Raw genomic sequence first — 18216 nt, 5'->3', positions numbered from 1 at the left:
TGTTTTTATGTCCTTTTATTGGTAGTAAAAGCAGTTTGATCCTCTAGTAGAGGCGCTGGGGCTTTCCCATGGTGCTTTTGACGTAGAGGGCACGGACATTCTGCCAGTTCTTCTTCAGCAGAGACACCAGGAAGTTAACTGCCAAGTGGATGTTGTAGACCAGCTCCTCCTCGGACATCTTCACGTGACCCACAGCCACTGCCAGACACAGCACCTGAAATAGAGTGGCGAGGAGATTGGGTCATGTTACACTGGCAGGTAGCCTAGCAGTTAAGAGCATTGGGCCAGTAACCGAATCCGCGAGTCGAATAGATAAACAATCTGTCGATGTGCCCTTCAGCAAGGCACTTCTCCAGAGTGACTTACAGGAGCAATTAAAGTTAAGAGTGTCTGCTAAATGCTCAAATGTAAATGAACAGGCGGATACATAAATGCATTGATCCTACAGACTGCATGTATCCATCATGTAACATCTGCAATAAAACTACATATCTGTCACCAGACCGATTCATACCTTCTTCATCTGGAACTACATATCTGTCACCAGACCGATTCATACCTTCTTCATCTGGAACTTGATGGTGGATTTGACCTCATCAACCTTGATGTTGAGGTTCTCGTTGTGGGTGAGCAGGGAGGGGAATTTGCCAGCCTTGTTGAGCCCAGGCCCCAGGATACGAGGGATCTGCTTGATCAGCGATTCAGAGGCCAGGAAGGCATCATACTTCTTGGCTGTTCGGCAGAGATTAGAGTCAAGAACAAAACTATCAAGACCCAGACCAGAGATGGACCCAGCGCTTCAGGACAGGGGAAATGTAAGACTAATTTAAATGCGGATAAACAGTAGCAAGACCTAGACAGATCATAAGATGGACTATCTGGAAATTACTTGAAGCACCACTCACCCAGTTTCTTGACCATTTTCTTGTTCTTGTTGAGTTTCTTGAGGGCCTCAATGTCCATGTGGGGCAGCTCTGCAGCCTTGGCCTCGTCACAATGCTGCTGGTCTCCCAGGATGCACACAGAGAACTTGGGCCTGGGGGTGGTCTTCAGTCTATAGGGGAAATTCAGAACAGTTGACAACCATATGGCACACCAGTAAAGCTCAAACCACATAACGGGGGGGGGGGGGGGGACTTCACCATATGGCCATGCTAGAATTTAACATTAATAGACATTTTAAAAAAAGACAAGAATCCGGTGTTTCTACATCAACCCGTTATTATATTTCAGTCTCTGTGATGTATATAAAGTGTAATACTGGGACGCAAAATCAAAATGGAATACATTAAATATATCTGACATGGTACGTCTTTTTATGCCCATAAAACATATATGAGGTGTATACTTATGTCAATGTGGATTTGTTTAAGACAACCAAAAAACACTTTGACCCTGATTTAGTCAACTGCAGTGAAAGGCTAAACCTAACTTTACCCAATCCTTCCCCAAACCAAAATCCTTAACGTTACACCACTAGCTTGTGTATTTCCTGACTAGACAAGTCACTTCCACCCTTCAACATTGCCATCCATTGACTCCCCAAAATGGACGAAATCCAAACCCAGAGGGACGACTTGTACCAGAAAAGAGTACTCTGTAGTCTTACCAGAACCACAGACCAGCAACACCATTACCTAAAATGGTCGGCTCGAGGGTGGGCACAAAGACCCCCTCCTTGCCTCCTCTCATGTTTTAAGACCCAGGGTAGGGGTTCTCTCCCCCAAGGCGAGGTTCAGACAGACTACCCAGAACACTTCTGCACCATCTGTCCCACAACAGCCCTGCTATTGGAATTTAGTTTCTGTATGAGTTAGTGAATGTGTATAAGACATGCTGCAAGAGTGTGTCTGAGAGATTGTACATTACTAGATAAGTGTGGATCTTGAGTGTGCATAAAGAGGACTGGGTTTGAGCCAGTGAGCTTTTAATGTCCAGATCAAGGGGCCGAACCAGGCACGTTCACATTCAGGACTAAACGGGGCAGACAGGCAGAAGGATGGGTGATACAGGAAAGAGGCCAAACCTGACTGTGCCAGAGAAACGCTTGTCCTTCTGGGGATCATAATTCTTCAAGCTGATCTGGAGCTCTACAGACTCTGTGAACCTTTGGGAAGACAAAGCAAACCAATCAAGATCATCACTGAGACTTACCCGAAATTAGGGATTGTGACATAACATGTATTCTTTTATTAAAATGGCCACACCAACGTGCAAAAGTTGCTAATGGTACACTAGAGAAAGGGTCTTACTTGCGTGGCTTGGCAAGAGATCCCGCCTGGACCTCCTTGACCACCTCATAAAGCATATCCCTGGATACCTTGCTGTAATTAAACACAAAATGTCATGGAGTCAGAATGCCAATGTCAGTGTACATAATTATGCATAAATGTTTAGCCAAATGACTAATTCATCAATATTAGCGCCCCCACATCCCATTGAACTGACTTGACACCATAGCAGATTCTCGATAGTAGTCGACAAACCGGTAGACTAGAGTACTTATAAAAGCCAGTAAAATGTACAAATCACAACGATTACAACATTAGCCATGTCCAGTCATGTACGACACTACTTAATTCAGTTCGGAACATAAACGATTACGATCTCATGTTAGATGGATGTGGATTTGTCCGTAGTGTTAGCATTCAAGCTAGTCGCACTATGGCAAAAGCTAGCTACTGTAACTACACTCCAAACACTGCTCATGAGGTTCAAAGTGAACACGGTTATACTGCGGAGTTAGTAAGTCTTAAACTGATCACTGACAACAATATAACATGTCTGACTTGTTGTTTGTTTTTTACTTGCGATTTCCTCTCACCTCATATTGACGGTACTGCTCTCACACGACAGAGCATTGAAAAGAAGGAAGCAGGGGCAGTCCGTCGCAAGTTATAGACGTATTTCCGTGGCGTAAATTCTGCGATTCCCGGGACGGCCATATTTGTAGTTTTTCTTCTCGTCTCTAACCTATTTTATGAAATTAATATATGGATTTAGACATGTATATCACTTGCAATAACAATATGCTAGCTAAAGCATGTGAAAATACTATACATAAGACCTATAAAAGAACAAATAAAGTATTTAGTCATAATGTGGCATTGGAGGCACAGTGAGATATTTATTACTGAACTGTGACCTGCGTTGCCCATGTGATCTTCTATAAAATCCAATGTCCATTTATAAGACAAAGTAGAGAATAGGGGATGCTACACAGGTAAGACTGATGCCCTTAGGCTACAGCGACAAGCGGATTGATGAGAGACTTGTGTTAACACATAAGCCATGTCTATCATCAATCATAACACCCAAAAATTGTCACAATTCCTGTAAACTAAGTGCTTATGCACTAACTTTTACAGTCTCATATTCCTATTCCCATTCAAATGCAGTGGGGGGCTATAGCAGTCTGATGTCAGGTTAGGGTTCACAGGAACCCCACAGGAACCCCCCCCCCCCCCCTCAGTGGGCTCCATTCAAGTTCAAGTTTGATTGAACTGATCTGTGTGTAGGCTGGATACCGCAGCCGGAGTCCAGCTTGTCCGTGAAAATCAACGGCTGGAGGGTCAGCGAGGTCTCCTCAAAGGAAACGCTGTCTCAGGAAGGAAGCCAGGGGTCCGCCAGGCTGTCCAACACGTGACAGTCGATACACACAAACCTGACCCATCCCGTTGTAGAGGATTGGTTGTATTTATCTTGCTCTCACACATGCACTAGAACTTATAAAGTGCACTACTTTTGACCAGAGACACTTTTTTTGGTTGATGTTCCTTGACATTACGATATAAACATGTGTCAAACATTTAACATATGAGATTTTGTCCAATAATTGAAAACGAGAACATCACATGTAGTCGAACAAGTAAGAAGAAAGCAGAAGACATCAAAAGTATTAACCAATGTTTTTTAATCAATCCTTTATAGGAAGTTCTATACCAAAGGTAGAAATCCTATACTTTCCCTCAGACGTTTAACACCTTGTGTTTATACAATGTTAAATAGGGGGAAATGCACAGTATTGCTGTGGTAGACCGTAGAATATTTCAGACCTGTGCTGTTGTGCTCATACATATGTATGCAGAAATAAAATCATTAGACAAAACAACTGACCATTTTTCAAAGAAAATATACACAATTTAGCTTTTTTCTCATGCAGCAGTACTACCTTGCTGACATTTCATAGTAACTTGTTCTAGTCAGTAACTGAAACGTTTTTTAAAAATCCCTAGAAGTTTATGAACACATCAAATGTGTAATTATAACTAACCACAGGCGGTCCGTGACAATGACATTTTTAGTGGCACCAGGAAAAAAAAAGCAGGAAAATAAAATGATTCATACTGAGAGAAAGGAAGAAGGTAAGAGAATTAAAGAAAGATGAGTACAGGGAGAGAAAGAACCCCCCCATCCGCCCCAGGGTACACTGACTCCAAGTGGATACAGCACTCTAACCAGAACAGGTGGTTCAACACTGTCACTTTATTATTATCATTGTCTCAACGGTTTCTGCAGTTAGGTGAGCATCAGATCACTCATTTGTGCTTTATCAACTCCCTGTGAGCAGAAATAAAGTGCTTATTCAAGAGATATCTATAACCTCTCTACTGTATAGGCAAGGAGTCACATATATCATGTCCTCCCCTTACTCGTGCTAGAATAAACTTTTTTAGCAATTTTAACGTCACAATATAGAAAATAATAAAAACAGAAACATACATGGTTTTGCATATCATTTACATAATTGCTATGCACAGTAGGAAGTGCAGTATTTCATCAGTTACCATAAATTGGCTGACCTAAAAGAATGAGAATAAACCTTTTTCCTCTCATGGCAATTTAGATTGGTCCCCCTGCTGCCATGCATCTCTGAATTCTGATGGTTTGTCTAGAAGTAATTTTCTAGAAGTAATTTTTTGACCGTTGCAATGTATTTCAACTCTTAAAATGCTCACTTACTCCCTTCAATTGATCATGATGTAGATGGGTACAATCTATATCATTTGACCTGGCCTTTGTAGATCAGTGAAGAAGTGAAAGAACCAAGGGAGAAAGATCCATTTTTCTCTAAGTATTATGAACGGGTCATTCCCGGTCTGAAGTTAGACTGAGCGGGGGAGCGATAGCTGGCCAAATCCATAGCACCATACTTAGCGGAAGAAAAAGAAGAGAGGAAAAGAAAGAAAGCGGGAAGCTCATAATATGAGAAAAGTACTGTTAGAGTTTGGCTTGTCGACTGTGTGCAGTTAACAGAACACCACCTGGCTGAAAAAGAATATATACATACCATACTTCAGTTATACATAATTAAGTAAACAGAAGTAAAATCAGGCATTCAAAACGTCTTATACACAGCATCATCCCATGGTTTTAGACCCATCAGTTGTACACAAAAGAAAACATAAAAGGTATTGAGGTTAGGATGTTGTAAGAATCTATAAATGTATGTGTCCATTGAAAAGTGAGACTGACTGGACTGTGTGCTTCCTGGTCTAACAGGAGAAGGGCTGGGGGTGGACCTCAAATGGAGGAGATTCATATATAAAAGGCATACACAAAAATCACAGCTCCTACTATCACACATTCTCTGGGGGTGTGACGATGGATTTTGTTCACTAGCACAGAAGGGAGGTTCTTCGAACCCGGGACTGAGTTATCAAACAAATCCAAACCGTTCTATGATTAGATCAGTGGGAGGTTGAGGGGTGTGAATTTATACACATGTGGAAAGGAGAGCTAAGGGGGGTTTGGTGATAGCTTATCCCAGTGTTATGGCCTTAGGATGATAGGGACGGACGGTCAAGGGACACCTATGGTTGCCGACAACCCTTATTTGTACAGGCAAGCAGAACCAGCATTTTTCTGAATATCAGCATCATGACTTCTCAGGAAGTTTGTAACACAAACAATGGCAGAACAAAGTCTGGTAATGACCCTGAACCGCAGGGTTAAGAATGTGTTGACCGTTGTAAAAAACACTGCGCATCGAGAGAGAATACAAAAATATGTATAAAAAGAGCAACGCTGATCATCCTTGTAACATTTAGGGGGAAAAGAGGACTCTTGGTTTTGTTGTGGCGTTGGTTGTTGAGCTGTTTCGTATTCTCCTGGAAATGAATACCTCGACACTGCACCTCCACCACGTTCAGAGCAGGACACTACAAGCCCTTCAACTGCATCAGTCCTGTCCAACCACAGTTAAAGGCCTGCAATACAACAGCATCCACTTGAAACAGCGCAAATCACCTTCTATTTCGGGCACCCAAACATGTTTAATATGTGGTAGGGTGTATGTTACTCTGTATGTCTCCCATCAGTCTCTTGCTCCATTCCAGGTCAGTACATGTCATTCGTACAGTCTAGAGAGCCTGATGAAGGCAACTTGCCTCCCAAACTACGGTGATTTATAATCAATCAATTGCATCTGAACAAGAGTGTGCAGCTACATATACATAGTTATAACTCCCACCAGCCAGCGTTTTCCTTTATTCTTTTATTGAGAAGTCAGAATAAACACTGACACACATGATTCAACTGATCAAGGTCGTGGTTGATTGGCTGATGAGGTGAATAGTGTGTTAATGATGGGCTGGAACAAAAACATGCACTCCCTGTGACTCCCAATCCCAGGAGTGAGTGAACACTGCTGCTGTACTAGGAAGCTAAACCAGTCCTGTCAGTACATGTCCTTGTAGATCTCCTGCAGCAGCGGGTGAAGCGAGGTCTCTGACTCGGTCTTCTTGATCTTCTGGACCAGCATGGCGTTCTCAGTTACCAGCTGGCGCAGGTCAGCCATCTTGTTGAGCAGCTTAGGGAAAAGGTACTTTGAGTCAGTGTGGTTGGCCAGCAGGTGCTGGTCCAGGGCCTGCAGGATGCTGTCCTGAATCTCCTCCACCTGCTTGATGTTTATAAGCCCCGGACGGTCTGACAGGAGGAGAGAGAGGGAAAGGATGGGAAGAGGAGAGGTGCAAGAAAAGGAATGGGGAGAGGGAGGTAAGTATCTGTCAACTGGTAGAAAACAAACTTATATTTTAGTCTTCTGATGATAGTATAGGGGTTAGGGTTATTATGACAGTGTATTGTGGTAGAACAGTAATGAGTTTTCCCGGTAGCACTAGTATAGAAAAGGCACATACCTCCACAGAGGATGATGGCGGCCACGAACAGGGCCAGGTCACTGTCATCCAGCTCCAGGGCGTTGAACTTAACCGCAAACTCAAACTTGGGCTCCATGATCTCGCTGAAGGGGCGCCGCAGGCTGCGCAGGAACTCCCGGGTCACAAAGCCCTTCCCGTTGGCCACCAGCAACCCGTCCTTGTTCATGAGCGAGGGCAGCATGGCGAAGATGGCCTCGTGCACGCCGTACTTCAGCAGCGTCACCTGGTGGGGGGAGGGAGAACAGCAGCCTGATTATCATCGCCTGATATCTCAACTCGTTGCTTATGTCAAGTATGTACACTGCATTTGGAAAGTATTTAGACCCCTTGACTTTTTCCACATTCTGTTACATTAGAGCCTGATTCTAAAATGGATTTATAAAACATTTCTCATCGATCTACACACAATACCCCATAATGACAAAGCGAAAACAGGTTTTTAGAACATGTATACATTTTCAAGTCTCATAACAAATGGTCTGAATACTTACGTAATTGTGATATCAGTTTATTTTTTATTTTTGATATATTATCAAAAATATATTATCAAAAAACAACAACCAGTTTTTGCTTTGTCATGATGCAGTATTGGGTGAAGATTGATGGGAGGAAAAGCATTTTAGATTTTAGATGAAGGCTACAGCTTCAGCTTCATGAAGGCTACAGATAACAGAATGTGGAAAAAGTCGATACTTTGGGAATGCACTGTATACACGTTCTATATGTTATATTATAGTAGTTTAGGTCCTGAAAGCTGATTGGGCAAGGCCATTTGGGGCAAGGCCAAGGTCCTATTTACAATGACGGCCTACCCCGGCCAAACCCGACCAATTGTGCGCAGCCCTATGGAACTCCCAATCACGGCCGGATATGATGCAGCCTGGATTCGAACCAGGGACTGCACTGAGATGCAGTGCTTTAGACCACTGGGCCACTTGGGAGCCCAATACATACATAATAAGCCTACATGTCAAAGTGTAGGTGATAGGCCCCTGTACTAGGAGGGAGGCGCCTGAAAATGTAGTCAAACTTTAATTACATAGATATAGGTTAAATGCCAGTCATGTTTGACAAATATAATGTAAGATAATTAATATTATCGTCTAAAGGCTTGATTCTGTCATACTCAAGGAACTGTTCGTTAAGATAGAAGAGAAAGACCAGTGCCTGTTGTGCAAAGCAACATCACCCGCCTTACAATCTGAGCTGATTGTCAACACTTTGAAACTATTTAACCATAAACTTAATTGTTTAAAACCTGGATGTTTTTTAGTAATTTTACGAGGCATGTCTTACCGTGTTCCAACCACAGGAATGTTAAGACGATTATTTTATAAGCACTTCCTTATTTGCCATTGAAACCAATATCTCTCTCATGTTCTCAATCCTAGTCATATTAACAACCCATGCTAGTTGTTGCATCTTTTGATCTTGCCTCTAAATTTCTAAAGGCTATTTTCATCTCTGTCATATGAAACTGCTCACATTTGCGGTGCACTTTGGAGAACTGTGTTTTCCCGCTAATTGCTCTTTGGAAGCCTCCAGCTTCCTGCTGTTTGCGCATTGCTGCGCATATAATGTGAAGAAATAGCCTAATAGTGTATCAACATTTTAAGCTAAACTTTCTGATCTGTTGCATCAGCCGCATTGCTTTAAAACAGTTGATTTTTTTATGTACAGTGGTTGTATTCATCTGGGCTCCATCATCCCACAACTGACCCAAGCTGACCAATAGAATAGGTCAACTGTTGTACTATGGGGGACAGTAGATTGACATAGGAGGTGCTTTTGCTCTTCGTTACTCATCTTGTTGGCTGACGAAAAGAACATGTGGACAGTTCTTCTAACCTCTTCAATATTCGATAAGGATGTGCGCCATTGCATCCGATGTGTCCGTCTTCTCTAGCCTACTTCGGCATTCTAGTCATATTAGCAAACCATCCTAGTGGTTGTATCTTTAGATTCCCCCTAAGTTTCCCCCTGAGATATTTGTCTGTCACATATGCAACCACTATCAGGTGCACTGTTTAGAATGGTGTTTTCCCCATGAATTGCATTTTACCAAATGTATTTTTTTTTTTGATTGGCTGCTACATTACATAAGTTGCATGTCCTATTAAGATGCATTACCATAATCTAAATGTGACTGTCATTCTGAGCAACATGGACACCCTAATGGGGTATGCACCCAATGCATATTGGTCCGGTATATTTCTTAAATGGCCGGTAAATTAAAATCTTTCCGGTCACATTCTCCGGCGCCACATTTTCCTAACAGAAACCCTGATTGTCTTACATACACACAGAGATGAAATGCTGTTTTAGCCAATCAGCCTCCAGGACCCAAATGACCCGGTTTATAATGGCCAACATACCACACCACCTCTGGCCTTATTGGTTAAATATATCATAGCTTGCTATATATACACAATTCCTGGCTGTACAATAACTTTCCAACTTGGATAACAAAACTATTGATTAACGATTTGATTGAATGTAGTGTTGCTGTACATACCTGGTCGTTCAGGAAGAGGTCTACGAAGCCGGGGATGCTCTTGGCAAACTCCGTGAGCTCCCTGACCGTCTCCACCGTGGTGCACTGGCAGCGGTAGAACACGTGTACCCCTATCTCCTTGTTGGGGGTCGTGCCATTGATCAGCTGTTTCCACACCAGCCCGTTCTCAGCCTGGCACAAGGAGTCCATGTCGTGAATCACAAAGGGCTGCAGAGAGGGGAGAGAAAAGGGAGAGAGAAGTTATTTAGTTAAGAAATAGAAGTATAATAACAGTAACAGACTTTTCACAGGAAATTGCATTCTGCCTGTGCCTGGTTTAGGAAGAAACAGTGTTTGCATACAACGGTGACACTGACATTTTGGCCTCTTCCCCTGTCCTTCCCGTCTCAGACACAACAGTGATAAGGCCTTGAGACAACTAGGATTTTTACCACAAGTTTATACACAGCTGCTAGACAACCAACACTACTGGAGAGCTAGACAGTGTGAAAAGAAGTGAAGTTTTAGTGCAGCTGTGCACCTTAGTGCTCCTGTGCCTCAGACTGCCATTCTAGAGTATAGGCTACATGCCTGTTGCTTCAATTAGTGTTGATTGAAATTACAGAATCAAAAAGGCCATGGACACAATTGAAGTGCATGGAAATGACTTAAGATATCATTTTTGAAAAAAGTATTATTGTTTGATGAAACATTTAATTTGGCCTTACTGCTATCAGCCCATAGAAATGCATTGAATAACAACTTAATTTATGAATAAACAGAGTCCCTTCAAAAATATAAGATAAAAAAATAATAATCTTGATCTTTCTTATAACTCCTTATTTTAGGCACTAAACTATGAAACCAAGATTGAACTCTTTGGCCTGAATGCCAAGAGGGGATGTTTTTCAGCGGCAGGGACTGGGAGACTAGTCAGAATCGAGGGAAAGATGAACCTAGCAAAGTACAGAGATCCTTGATGAAAACCTGCTCCAGAGCACTCAGGACCTCAGACTGTGGCAAAGGTTCACCTTCCAACAGGACAACGACCCTAAGCACACAGTCAAGACAAGATAGTAGTGGCTTCAGGACAAGTCTCTGAATGTCCTTGAGTGGCCCAGTCAGAGCCCAGACTTGAACCCGATCGATCGAACATCTCTGAAAAGACCTGAAAATAGCGACGATCCCCCTCCAACATGACGGCGCTTGAGAGGATCTACAGAGAAGAATGGGAGAAACTCCCCAAATACAGGTGTGCCAAGCTTTTAGCGTCATACCCAAGTATGTACACTGCATTTGGAAAGTATTTAGACCCCTTGACTTTTTCCACATTCTGTTACATTAGAGCCTGATTCTAAAATGGATTTATAAAACATTTCTCATCGATCTACACACAATACCCCATAATGACAAAGCGAAAACAGGTTTTTAGAACATGTATACATTTTCAAGTCTCATAACAAATGGTCTGAATACTTACGTAATTGTGATATCAGTTTATTTTTTATTTTTGATATATTATCAAAAATATATTATCAAAAAACAACAACCAGTTTTTGCTTTGTCATGATGCAGTATTGGGTGAAGATTGATGGGAGGAAAAGCATTTTAGATTTTAGATGAAGGCTGTAAGATAACAGAATGTGGAAAAAGTCGATACTTTGGGAATGCACTGTATACACGTTCTAGTCAAGATAGTAGTGGCTTCAGGACAAGTCTCTGAATGTCCTTGAGTGGCCCAGTCAGAGCCCAGACTTGAACCCGATCGATCGAACATCTCTGAAAAGACCTGAAAATAGCGACGATCCCCCTCCAACATGACGGCGCTTGAGAGGATCTACAGAGAAGAATGGGAGAAACTCCCCAAATACAGGTGTGCCAAGCTTTTAGCGTCATACCCAAGAAGACTTGAGGCTGTAATCACTGTCAAAGGGACTTCAACAAAGTACTGAGCAAAGGGTCTGAATACTTATGTGAATGTGATATCATTTTTTTATAAATTTGCAAAAATCTATAAAAACCTGTTTTTGCATTGCCATTATGGGGTATTGTGTGTAGATTGATGAGGGGGAAAAACAACTTAATCCGGTTTAGAATAAGGCTGTAACGTAACAAAATGTGGAAAAAGTCAAGTGGTCTGAATACTTTCTGAAGGCACTGTACTTCCATGAATCTTTCCATTCAGACTAGTCTTGTAAGGCATCCAAAAGCAAAACAACCAACATGTTCATGAGACACTTGCCTTTCCACAGAAGGGTCATATTAGTGTGTAGCCCAAACGGTTCAGACAGAAGTTGGCAGATCGGATGTAGCAACTTCAGATCAATTCCGCAAGGCTTATGGGGGCCGTAAAGCAAAACGGAGAACACCATCGTGTTCATGGGAGCGTTCAGACGCTACAGACATTTTTGTGAGAACACAGATTTGTGGGATGTCTCATGGTCTGAAAAACACAGCTCAAGCTTCACCACCTTTCACCGTAGATGCGGAAGGCGACATAGGCGGATGCAGTGGGTTGAGACGCAGCCCATGCAAAAACAGTTCTCTAGATTAAATTGACAGATTTTGATGGAGATTTTTTAAATTATACTAATTAAATTCCTGCATACTGACATCGACTCTGGAGGTCAATACAGATGAAAATCGGAGCTGGTCTAAGGGTAACATAGGTTTTATAGTCAGCATGCAGAATATGTATACACAGTACTGGGCTACAGATGGTGTTAAAGTATTATGTGTCTGTACTGTATGAAGCTGGAACTGAAGTTAATATATAAAATGTATAATATTTACATATGGAAAGAGTATGGAGCTGGTGTTAAAGTATTATATGTATAGTGAACAAAAATATAGACTCAAGTGTTGGTCCCATGTTCCATGAGCTGAAATAAAATATAATAAGCTTTTTTCTCTCAAATTTTGTGCCCAAATTTGTTTACATCCCTGTTATTGAGCATTTCTCCTTTTCCAAGATAATCCAGCCACCTGACAGGTGTGGCATATCAAGAAGCTTAAATGGAAGATGGAAGAAGATTAAATGGAATGATCATTACACCTGTGCACCTTGTGCTGGGGACAATAAAAGGCAACTCTAAAATGTGCAGTTTTGTCACACAACACAATGCCACAAATGTCTCCAGTTTTGAGGGAGATTGCAATCAGCAATGCTGACTTTTGTGGGGAAAAACCAATTCTGATTGGCCCACTCATGTGAGGCCCACTCATGTGAAATCCATAGATTAGGGCCTAATGAATTTACTTCAATTGACTGATTTCCATGAACTGGAACTCATTCAAATTGTTGCGTTTATATTTTTGTTCAGTATATTTCATTTACATATGGATGCGCTACTGGGCTGGAGCTGGTCTTGCCGGTGAGGATGCTGCGAGCCTTCTTCTTGGTCATGTTGAGGTTCTTCAGATAGGCGTTGTTGACCCGCTTGGCCAGGGATTTGAGATCCGAGCTATTAGGGTTGGTGGTCGGGGCTTTCTCTCCCGCCAGGAGGCCCGCCACTAGCTTCCTCTTCTCTGCCTCCGGCATACGGCCATACCGGATCGCTGGGAACAAGCAGGAAAACTTATTTTAGTGTGCATCCATAAATTGGGGATACTCACTGATGTGGTACTTTCTCCAGTAAACATGTGAGAATAGGAGGAAGGTGGTTGTGTCTCACCGTCATGGGACATGCCCAGCAGCAGGCACTTCTGGAAGCGACAGTACTGGCACTTGTTTCTGCTCTTCTTCTGGATCTTACAGCTGCGCTCACAGCGCTCATAGTCCAGCTTCATACGGATGGTCCGCCGGAAAAACCCCTGAGAGAAACCGAGTCAGTGGGGGGGACTGTGAGGAAGGGTTTATTAGGTAAAAAGAGCAGTAGACTTTGCAGTTTATAAATTATGCAAAGAGCTGCTCCAATACATTTTACGTAACACATTCTGGGAACCTCCTGGGATCTTCCCATCCCTTCAATCCCTGCTTTCTCACCTTGCAACCCTCACAGGCGTGTACTCCGTAGTGGAACCCTGAGGCCTTGTCTCCACAGATACGACATTCCACATTGATCAAGGCCCCCGTCCCATCCTCTCGACCCAGGAGGAGTTGGTCCGACAGCGATGGAGACGATGTCTGGGACAGATCTGGAGAAAGATAGACAAGGGAAGGTTCTGTTATTCTTGGGCCCTGAATCCCTGACTGACTTTACCTAGGGACAGGAGTTTCTCCTGATCACATTACCAGACAAGGAACATCTCCTCATCATATAAATGTACTTGTATTATATTTGGGATTACTGAACAGTTCAATTATTCATATAGTTAGCAATCCACATGGAAATGTGTGTAATATGAAAGCATTTCTCTGTAATACTGGAGTGACTGTAAAGAGATGGAAGTGAGATAAGGATGACACTGGAGTCAGACTAAAAATTTTAAAGTTAATGTTGGTGCCACCAGTCTGGACAGTATACTTATGGCTTTGCGTGTATCACTGGGCTATATGTACATTTACCAACACTCCCTCAACAATGTTATGTATATGTGCAGTGATTAAAGTACTTAAGTAAAAATACCATAAAGTACTATTTCAGTAGTTTTTGGGGGTATCTGTACTTTACTATTGATATTTTTATTTCAATATATTTTTTATTTTACTCCATATGTTTTCCCTGACACCCAAAAGTACTCATTACATTTTGGATGATTAGCAGGACAGAAATGTTTTCTAATTCACACACTTATCAAGAGAACATCCCTGGTCATCCCTACTGCCTCTGATCTGGCGGACTCACTAAACACAAATTATTAGTTTGTAAATTATGTCTGAGTGTTGGCGCATGCCTCTGGCTATCCGTAAATAAAAATAAATTTAAAAAACAAGAAAATGGTGCCGTCTTGTTACCTTTATATAATGCATTTTTAAATATTATATACTTTTACTTTTGATTGTTAAGTATATTTCAGCAATTACATTTACTTTTGATACTTAACTGTATTTAAAACCAAATACTTTTATGCTTTTACTCAAGTAGTATTTTACTGGGTGACTTTCACTTTTACTAGAGTCATTTTCTATTAAGGTATCTTTACTTTTACTTAAGTATGACAATTGGGTACTTTTTCCACCACTTGTGTGCAATGGGAGCTTGGCGTGGGTGCATGTTTCTGTATGTGTAAATGCAGTGGTGTAAAGTGCTAAAGTAAAACTACTTTAAAGTACTACTTAAATCGTTTTTGGAGGTATTTTTACTTTACCATTTATATTTTTGACTACTTTTACTTCATTACATTCCTAAAGAAAATAAATGTACTTTTTACTCCAAACATTTTCCTTGACACCCACAATGGTCAAATTCACACACTCAAGAGATCAAACCTGGTCATCCCTACTTCCTCTGATCTGGCGGACTCACTAAACACAAATGCTTTGCTTGTAAATAATGTCAGTGTGGCCCTGGCTACTTTTGATACTTAAGTATATTTAAAACAAAATACTTAAGACTTTTAATCTAGTATTTTACTGGGTGACTCACCTTAATAGAAAATGACTCGAGTAAAAGTATCTTAACTTTAAGTATGACAATTGAGTACTTTTTCAACCACTGTGTAAATGTGTATGTGTCAAGGATCTGCCCAGTGCTGGTGAGTTCCAGCCTGCTCCCTCCGAGGTGTAATCTCTGTCGCTGCCTGCCAAAGGGTTCTCCCAGTGGAGCCCAGGAGCTATGCTAGAAATGCCAGGGGTAGGAGACACCATAGAATAACACCGGCTAAGAGGGACAATCCGATTAAAGTGGCATTCCATTCCAACCATGTGTTCGGTTCTATCCGTTCTGTTGCTAGGGGGATTTCTCCAACACCCTGTTTAAAACTAGAATAGCAAGGAGGGACATTACGTTATAAGGCAACGTTCCATTTCAGAATTTGGAACCAAGTGCCTTCTGTTCTATCCACTCTGCTACACACCATAGAAACAGAATGGAGTAGAAGGGACAATCCACTTCAATGCAATGTTCCACTTGAGAATTTAGGACCATGTTACGGGTGTTCTATTCTATCCATTTAATTCTAGGCTTAACCTGATGGCAAGGCTACGTTGCTAGGCTAGGCCAGGATGAAAACATGGGAAACCCAGCACAGCAGGGCAGGTCGGCAGCGGAGAGCCACACAGAGAGCGAGAGAGAGAAGGAAGAGGGTCTGAGCTCCGCTGTGTGGAGCCGAGGCACCTGAGGAGAAGTAACTCCCCCAGAATGAGGACAGACTGACAGACCAGCCGAGGGGGTTCTCAATGCCTCATCCATGACCACTTTCCTCTCTCTAAGAGCCTCTTTCCCAATTCATCTTTCCTCCATTCCTTGCATCTTATTTCCTTGCCTCCTTCTCAAAAAACATTGGAGAAGAGGGTCAGTGGGGAAAGACATTAAGTCTTCTCCTATATGGCTGAGGAGGAGGCGAGGAGAGAAGATGTTAGGAAAGATTAATTGAGAAAGCACCATAGTGTGCATCAATCAAATCTATTTATAAAGCCCTTCTTATAAAGCTCTTCTCAGCTGATGTCAAAGTGCTGTACAGAAACCTAGCCTAAAACCACAAACAGCAAGCAATGCAGGTGTAGATGCACCCGTATTAGTCCAACACTAGGTTTCAATGACAAGGAATTCAGTGAACTTGCTTTTCTATTTGTATAACGTAAACTCTGCTTTGCCACCTTAATGTGCCTCCTTGGGGTAAACTATCAAACTCAAACACTGAGTAGATATGGAGTTGTTTTCCATCTCCAGTATTTTTACCGTCAGTACGTAAACTGCCTGTTGTCCAGCGCCTGAGAAGAGTGGTATTATTAATACGTTTCAGTGGCATAGTTGCATGACAAGAGTGTAGTCGTTTCGAGGGAAACACTAGATGTTACTTGTCTGTAGCGATACTGTTTACTTGAAACCCTAATAGTGTGTAGTGTAGTCTGACTCATTCTCAATGTTTTTACGAAAAATAAAAAAAACTTCAGAGACCTCAACTGACCTGACCGCCGTACTAGACCACAGCCTAACACATTAGTTCCTTTGAGAAGGTGCCATCTCCCACCTGCCAAGACAAACACACACAGCTCGACTGACCAGACTGGAACATTTAGGTTGGCAGAGCTTGGAGAGAGGAGGCCAAATATGACCAGATTGTAGGAAATAGAGAAGTATCCTATACGGGAGAATAAAGGACAGTATGTCTACATGGTCCTGTAGAGAACAAGGTTTCTCATTCCATTACTCCCAGACCTCCACCTAGTTCTGTTGCACTACCTCATAGAATGTCTCCTATTGATTTTAATAGAACACCATGGAGGATGTCTCGGGAGCCACTGGTGGAGGAAACCGTGAGAGTAGTGTCCTCTTGGTACAGTAGCTATTTGGTCTGACTGTGGTTGGTGTAAATGCTCTGAGGGAGAGCAGCTCAGCGTTAACACCACCAGAGGCCTTTACCGGGACACATTGAACTGCTCCATGTACTGAGGGTGTGTGTAAGTTGGTGAGGGTGTGCATGCGTGTGTGAGTGAGTATGCACGCATGAATGGCGGTGTGTGTGTGTAAGTGGACTGGAGATAACGATCTCTCGTTCGTAAAACACAAACAGAGAGGCAGTGCTCCATATCAAAGGGTGTCTGTATCTGGAGAAGTCAATGGGCCTCTCGAGGACACAGGGCTAACCATTCTCAAAAGCCATTTGTGGGATGAGATCTAGGCCTGCAAATTAAGTTAAAGGCTAATTGCCGACTATTTGTTTACAAGGTACTAGGGCTGTCACCGACTAAAGAAATCTTGGATGACCGAAAGTCCTCTGTTCGTTCGACCAATTGATTGTATGTGGACACCTGCTCATAGAACATCTAATTCCAAAATCACGAGCATTAATATGGAGTTGGTCCCCGCTTTGCTGCTATAACAGTCTTGCGGGAAGGCTTTCTACTAGATGTTGGAACATTGCTGCGGGTCAGGGCTCTGAGCAGGACAGGACAGTCAAGTTCTTCCACACTGATCTCAACGAACCATTTCTGTATGGACCTCGCTTTGAACGAGGGCATTGTCATGCTGAAACAGGAAAGGGCCTTCCTCAAACTGTTGCCCCAAAGTTGGAAGTACAGAATCATCTAGAACACATATGTCAGAGTCAAGGCCCGCGGGCCACATCCGGCCCGCAAGAAGGTTTTTTACGGCCCCTGGGATGATCTTGATTTATTATTAGAACCGGCCCGCAGCAAGCCGGCAGCCCGCAGATCTTTTACACGCACCAATACTACATTTCCCACAATGCAAAGGTGACGCACCGAGCAGTAGGCTGCTTCATTTCAATATTTATTGGCACAGCAGTCGTCAGCATCACAGTAAAATTAACTTTCAGATACCCATCAAAAATGGCAAAACGGAAGGTGGATACTGAGAACCGGGGGTTTCAAACAAGGTGGGAGTCGGAGTATATGTTCACGAAGGTAGCTGGAAAACCTGTGTGTCTTCTGTGTGGAGAAAGTGTGGCGGTACTGAAAGAGTATAATCTGAGACGACATTATGAAACGAAACACGC

General features: G+C 42.4%; 2 protein-coding genes across 3 annotated transcripts in view; both read right to left on the bottom strand.

Moving 5' to 3' along the window:
- Positions 1-2872, bottom strand: LOC139413761 (large ribosomal subunit protein uL1). Its single transcript, XM_071161493.1, has 6 exons — positions 2825-2872; positions 2253-2324; positions 2027-2107; positions 906-1054; positions 560-732; positions 1-214 (listed from the first exon to the last, which is right to left on the bottom strand). The coding sequence occupies exons 1-6, from the start codon at positions 2827-2829 to the stop codon at positions 44-46; spliced, it is 651 nt and encodes a 216-aa protein (XP_071017594.1). The 5' UTR covers positions 2830-2872; the 3' UTR covers positions 1-43.
- A 1024-nt stretch (positions 2873-3896) lies between these two features.
- LOC139413746 (peroxisome proliferator-activated receptor delta-like) overlaps positions 3897-18216 on the bottom strand; it is a 49384-nt gene continuing 35064 nt past the window's right edge. Inside the window, exons 3-8 of one of the 2 annotated variants that reach the window (XM_071161472.1) lie at positions 13640-13791; positions 13329-13467; positions 12992-13212; positions 9676-9882; positions 7140-7383; positions 3897-6927 (exon numbers count right to left, since the gene is read on the bottom strand). In XM_071161472.1, coding sequence (XP_071017573.1) covers positions 6680-6927; positions 7140-7383; positions 9676-9882; positions 12992-13212; positions 13329-13467; positions 13640-13791 — 1211 coding nt within the window. In that variant the 3' untranslated portion in view covers positions 3897-6679. The remainder of the gene's footprint in view (positions 6928-7139; positions 7384-9675; positions 9883-12991; positions 13213-13328; positions 13468-13639; positions 13792-18216) is intronic. The other variant, XM_071161473.1, reaches the window with a different exon arrangement.

The sequence above is a fragment of the Oncorhynchus clarkii genome, chromosome 7 (assembly GCF_045791955.1).
Source record: "Oncorhynchus clarkii lewisi isolate Uvic-CL-2024 chromosome 7, UVic_Ocla_1.0, whole genome shotgun sequence".
NCBI classification, from domain to species: Eukaryota; Metazoa; Chordata; class Actinopteri; order Salmoniformes; family Salmonidae; genus Oncorhynchus; species Oncorhynchus clarkii.
The sequence above is the reverse complement of the archived record's forward strand: the minus strand, read 5'-3'. Positions and strand labels throughout refer to the sequence as shown.